The sequence below is a fragment of the Terrapene carolina genome, unplaced genomic scaffold (genome assembly GCF_002925995.2).
Source record: "Terrapene carolina triunguis isolate 2854851 unplaced genomic scaffold, T_m_triunguis-2.0 Scaffold21, whole genome shotgun sequence".
In the NCBI taxonomy this organism is placed as follows: domain Eukaryota; kingdom Metazoa; phylum Chordata; order Testudines; family Emydidae; genus Terrapene; species Terrapene triunguis.
In genome coordinates this window covers 34,799,400-34,805,399 of record NW_020664372.1, presented here as the reverse complement: position 1 = coordinate 34,805,399, position 6,000 = coordinate 34,799,400, and the positions used below count along the sequence as shown (strand labels likewise).

Genomic DNA, 6,000 nt, shown 5'->3' with positions numbered 1-6,000 from the left:
AACTGATGAATTTTAGAACTCAGGAGACACACCAGTCTTTGTGCTGCCATTCAAATATTGTGATAGGCTGTGCAGATACAGATGTGGCTTCTGCTCTTCCTTGCAAAAGTGGATTGGGCTGCCTCAGCTGCTAAGGAAGGATTGTTGCTCACATCAGTAGTGCAAAGGAACACATGCATCCTGGGGTATGATGAAGCAGGACATGTGTTTCGTTACCCATTTAAAAACAATGGGTTCTTCTAGATACTCGCGCCTCCACTTGACCATGGGGACATCTGCTAAGCCCCTGAATAAGATTAAAAATTCTAGGTAGAATAATCCTAAATTAGAAAAACACAGAGTTTGTTAAAAATGCCCATGCGCGTTTTATTAATAAAAACTAACAGTGCCAAGGTTAAACAAGTCAAACAATTAAAGTCTTTTTATATTCCATAAAATATTACAGAAAAGTTTATTTGTGTTTCAATAAAAAGACTACTGTCTTAGATAGGCAGCTGACAGTATTTGTGCAGTTAAATGTTTTGTGAATAAATTTTAAAAGACTACCACCTGCCCTGAAATTCCTTTTATAAAAAATGAACTATTAAAAATGATTGACAATTTTGAGTTAAAAAACTTAAAACATTCTCTATATTTAATTTCAACTTTATAATAGATTACAGGAAGATGCTTATGAAACAAATACAAACATTTGTTTCAGTACATGTCTTTATATGATAGACTTATAAGTATGTAAACAACTATATAATAAAAAGTTTCCAAAGTCTGCCTGTAAGAAATCAGGCAATTTTTACCATAAGCAATAACTCATTCCAAACCTTCAAGACATTTTATATAGCTGCATCAGCTGGCAGTAAACATTTGCCAAAAACTTTGTAATTCATATGTCCCAACATACAGTGAAAAACAGCATATAAACTTGATGGAATCGTGTTAGATATTATTTAAGGGAAAATAAATTCACAACAACATTTATGGAATTTAACATGTAAAAAAGTAAGATGGATCTCTTGTTTGGTTCTTTGGACACTGCATGATTATCAAAAAAACAAAACAAAACCCACAACTACTACATGAGCTTGCCATCCCTCAACAAAAGCTGTCATCAAAATACACTCCAAATTTATGGCCATTCAGTGTATCCATTTCTTACTGAAAGTTAGCATTTTATTTCTTCATTGATGTGGCTACATTTTCTTTTAGCAAACTTAGCAATAACATTTGGGGCAAAATGCATTTTCCTTCAAATAAAAAAAAAAAAAGGAGCAAATAATAAAGGCTCTGCATTAACACACTGGTATCAAAACACACATCCACACCACATTTAAAAATATCCTACATAAAACATCCTTATTTGCTTATCTGAGGCGCAATTTCTAAACTCAGAACTGCTTACCATTATTTTCCTTGTGGGACGGGGCAAAATATATATATATATTATATATATATTTATTTTTTGAGAGAGAGAGAGAGAGCGAGCACGCGAGTGCGTTCTCTCCCTAGAATAATTTTATTCCTGAAAAGTATACAATCAAAAAGGATCAGTCATCATCGTCATTTTCATTAAAGTCATCATCCTCGTCGTCGTCATCTCCAACATAAGAGACTGGTGTTTCAACTCTGGAGCCACTGTACTGCGATCCATTGGAACTTGTTGCTAACATCCCGTCTCCACCATTGGTGAAGTCACTGAAGTAAGAAAATTAAGTTTTTTAAAAAGTGAGAAATGTTAATTAAACTGTTACTTGTAACTGAAGTGTAACTCTTAATGAAACTTTGAACATTTCCAGGAAAAGAGTCATCAGGGTTTTATCTACTCGTCTTCACCACTCCAACCACCTACTTTTGTAACTGGTGCAATATTTCATTATTAATCACATTTTTTAAATTGTTTCCTTCCCAAGATTGCAAATCCATATTCAAAGGCAAATTACAACAGTTAAAAACAGCTAAACAAATCAGAGAGGGAAGACACTTGCACCTTTTCCTATAGGTTAATGTACCACTGAAAAATAGTTCAAAGAACATTTTAGCCATTCAAAAGTCTGCTTACCAGATTTCACTCCACATAAGTTTAGTGTTTTAAGGCCAGAAGGGCCCATCAAATCATCTAATCTCATATCCTTAATTATAAAGGCCATAGAATATCATCAAAACTAAGGCATATTTTCCATAAGGCATCCAGTCTCGATTCAAAGGGTATGTCTATACTAGCCACCGGATCGGTGGGCAGCGATCGATCCAGCGGGGGTCGATTTATCCTGTCTAGTCTAGTGTAGACCAGGCAAAAGACTTCAAGAAGTAGAGAATTCATCACTTCCCTTGATAGTTTGTTACAATGGTTAATCATTCTGTTACAAATATGTGCCTTATTTCTCACTTGAATTTGTTTGGCTTTAACTTTCAGCCATTGGTTCTTGTTATGCCTTTCTTCCCTAGATTAAAGAGCTCATTAGTACCTAGTATTTTCTTCCTGTGAAGGTACTTATCCACAATCAAGTCATCTCGATCTTTTTGATTAACTTAACAGAGCTCCAAGTCTCTCCCTGTAAGGCATTTCCCCCCATTATGTAGGTACAGCCTGCATTATTTACTTCTAGATATATAACCTTGCATTCAGCTGTATTTAAAAAACAACAACAACAACAAAAAACCGTTTACCAAATAATCGAACTAGCGTGAACAACAGGGGTATGAACTGTAGAGTGCACTAATATGTTGCACTCTCACTGCCCCGCAGAGATCCTACTGGTACAAACAAAAAGGTACTCAGTGCACGTTAACATTACTTTTTGGTTCATGTCTGCAAGGTCTACACAGGGCAGTTAAGGCACTCGACAATTCACACCCCTCTAGTTTGCACTGTGGCACAGGGTAGAATACACCCCCGATTGCTCTGTCTGACTTCCCTTGTCCTTGTTATTTACCACTCTGTCTAGTGTCAGGCTCCCATTTAATGATTCCCCATTGACAGCCACTCTGACACTTCTTAATTTACCAGCTAATTCATTTAAGATGTGCTTGATATTGTACAGTGCTACTTTAAAAAAAAAATATCAATGTTCTGTGGTACTAAGTCAAGGTACACCTTACAAAAGCCTAAGAATATTAAATCTAGTTACCTTTATTAACTAAACTTTTTATAGCTCATCAAAAAATGAAAATAAGTTTACTAGACAAGACCTATTTTCAATAAAACCATGTTGACTAGCATTAATTATATTCCTATCCTTTAATTCTCTATTTATTGAGTACCACATCAGCTTTTCCTTTATCTTGTCTGGGAATTATGTCAGAGTAACTGGCCTGTAATTACCAAGGGTCATGCTGCTTTCCCTTCATGAATATTGATACATTAGCACATTTCCAGCCTTCTGTGATTCCAGCCTTTCTGCATTCCAACACATATTAAAATCTATCATCAACAAGACAAATCTCCTCAGTCAATTCTTCTAGGACTCTAGGGTGAAAATTATCAAGACCTGCTCATTTAAAAGTATTTATCCCTCACAAATGTTGTTTAACATCCTCCTTGATTACTAGTGATGAACTACTTACCAACTGTCCCTCATGCAATATGAATAAAAGATATATTAATACACACTTGTAAGGATAATGTATCATTGTTAAGAGAGAGTGATAAGTATTTCAATGTTTAAGAATATAAAGGGGTAAAATATAAGAGTGATGCAAATCTAAATGGTATAAATAAGACTGGAAATGTGGAACACTGCGCTGTTCACCTTAATTACAATATCTATAACAAATAATCATGGTACAGAACCATTTCACAGAAGAAATATGGCTTTCCTATACTTTAAGTAGCAGTTAAATTTTAAATATATAAATTGTGAAATACTGAAGTTATATCACTCATTAATATTACTAATATTGTATTAGTAACACAAACATGTAAGAATTAAAATAACAGCGGCTTTAGAGTTCAATGAACACGGGACTAGGAGCCAGTTCTAATCCCAGCTCTGCCACTAACTCAATGAATAGTTGAGGGCAAGTCATTAACTTTTCTGTTTTTCAGTAATATAGGCAATACTTATCTGATGCAGTGGAATTTTAAGAGGATTGTTTGTAAAACATATACAAACAATTTAGTAGTATAGTTTCCAAACTTGATGGAAACAAAATATCAGCTGAGAAATGACAAATTCACATATGAAGCAACATTTTCTAACAATGTTTGAAGGAAAACATGTTTGTAAGTGAATCGGGTCATATTTTCAATTAGCCAAATCATAAGTAGGGATAAGCAAAGCCATAAAGAAAGAACTGACTGCAACTCTGGATCGTCCTTTGAACATAATCTCAGGTTCAATGGTTTGATATAATACTGTGTACTTTAATTTTCATACCATTCACATGCATTTTTACATGTCTGGAATATGTCTGAAATATCTTATTTGTAGTATTTTTTGACTTGGCCAAAATAGGAGGCTCTGGAATCTCACAAGAAAAGTCATTTTGATTTAAAACAAAACAAACAAAATCTACAATTTTTTGTTGCATGCTCTGCAGTCTTTTTCAGAAAAGGCCTAGGAAAAGGGCGAAAGCCAAAATGGCATGTGTTTGCAGTTGGAACACAAGTACCCCGAAAAGAAGGAACCCAACTATAGAAGTTAAAAACAAGAAAAAAAAAAAAAAAAAAAATAAAAGAACCAAAGCAGTTGCTTCAGGATCCATTGAGCAAAAAACAAAACAAAATAATAATATAAAAACCCACACAACCTGTTCCCCCTCCTGCAATAAATGGATTTCGGCCAGGAGTTTAGTTTTGTTTTTAAATCAGATGTGTCAGCAATAGTGTAGAAAGTGCAGTCTGTGCCAGAAACAGCCTCACTGCAACACACCAAGACAGGACATGTGATTGCTGTTTTTTGGGGGGGTTTTTTAAATGTAGTAATACTAAAAGTTCAATTTGCTTGTGAAAGAAGTGAACTTAGAAACTGGTAAGTACAGAATGATGATAAAGCAATTTCCCATGTGGGAATTAAATATCTCTCCCCAGTGCCGAGAGAATGGAGTACATTTGACAGTGAGTCAGATATTTTGTTGAAGGACTTGAAATAGTGGGTAGATTCTTTTGTAGCTAATTGGCAGGGCATCCACGCTGATTGCTGTCCTCTGTGGTGCATTCCAATGTGGTTGGTGAGTTAGGAAGTGCTCAGCTGAACCCTAAAATCCAGTCAGTTGTTTGGGATTGGTTCTGAGCAACCATATGGCATAGTGAAAGGTTATGCCTCTGTAGCACAACTTGTGACTCCCCCTCATCTCATCTTTCCTACCTTTGGTGCGGAGGAGAGGGAGTCAGGACTCTTACAACCCATCAGGGTCCCTTGGCAGACCTAAGGGTGCAGATGTGGCATGATCTTCACTCACCCTCAGGTTTTTGGTACATCAGGGGCCATGAGTAGTAATTGAAGATCCACACTGGAACTACCCTGTCATGTAGTTTTGGGTTGTTTATTTGTTAAAGTTGCTGCTTCTGCAATTAGTCATATTATAGCATCTACATCTGATTGCTTTTGTGTCTACATCAGTTCAGTTTCTCTACATTTCCCAAAGCCAGATCCTGCTCAGGCAGTGATTTAGTACCAGACAACCTAGGCTCCAACTTCATTAATTTTCTGGCTTTTCAAGAGCATTGAACACACACTAAACTTCCTGCAAGAGAGAACAGGGCTTCCCCTTCCCCAAGACACCTGATTCCTTCCTCCCCGCACAACTTAACGGCACAGAAAAATCAGATTTGTTTAGCTCCTGCCAGGATAACTAACAGCAGCAGCAGCAGCGACCACATTTTTGCAAAAATATATCTGGGAAACTGAGCTCCTGAGAATGAAGATTATTGAATGGAGTGAGAAAGGGTAATGTGTGGTGACCCAAATTCTCCCAGTATGCATGAGGGTATAAGAAACTCCCCATCTCAGTAGGTAGGTTGAAAAGGTTCTACAAACTTATCCGACATAACAAGCCAAGGTGGTA

At 36.2% G+C, this 6,000-nt stretch overlaps 1 protein-coding gene across 1 annotated transcript in view; it reads right to left on the bottom strand.

Annotated features, from left to right (window-relative positions):
- Positions 1-1,491: 1,491 nt before the first annotated feature.
- Positions 1,492-6,000, bottom strand: part of TFDP1 (transcription factor Dp-1) — a 117,290-nt gene continuing 112,781 nt past the window's right edge. Inside the window, exon 11 of the mRNA XM_029913259.1 lies at positions 1,492-1,689. Coding sequence (XP_029769119.1) covers positions 1,542-1,689 — 148 coding nt within the window. The 3' untranslated portion in view covers positions 1,492-1,541. The remainder of the gene's footprint in view (positions 1,690-6,000) is intronic.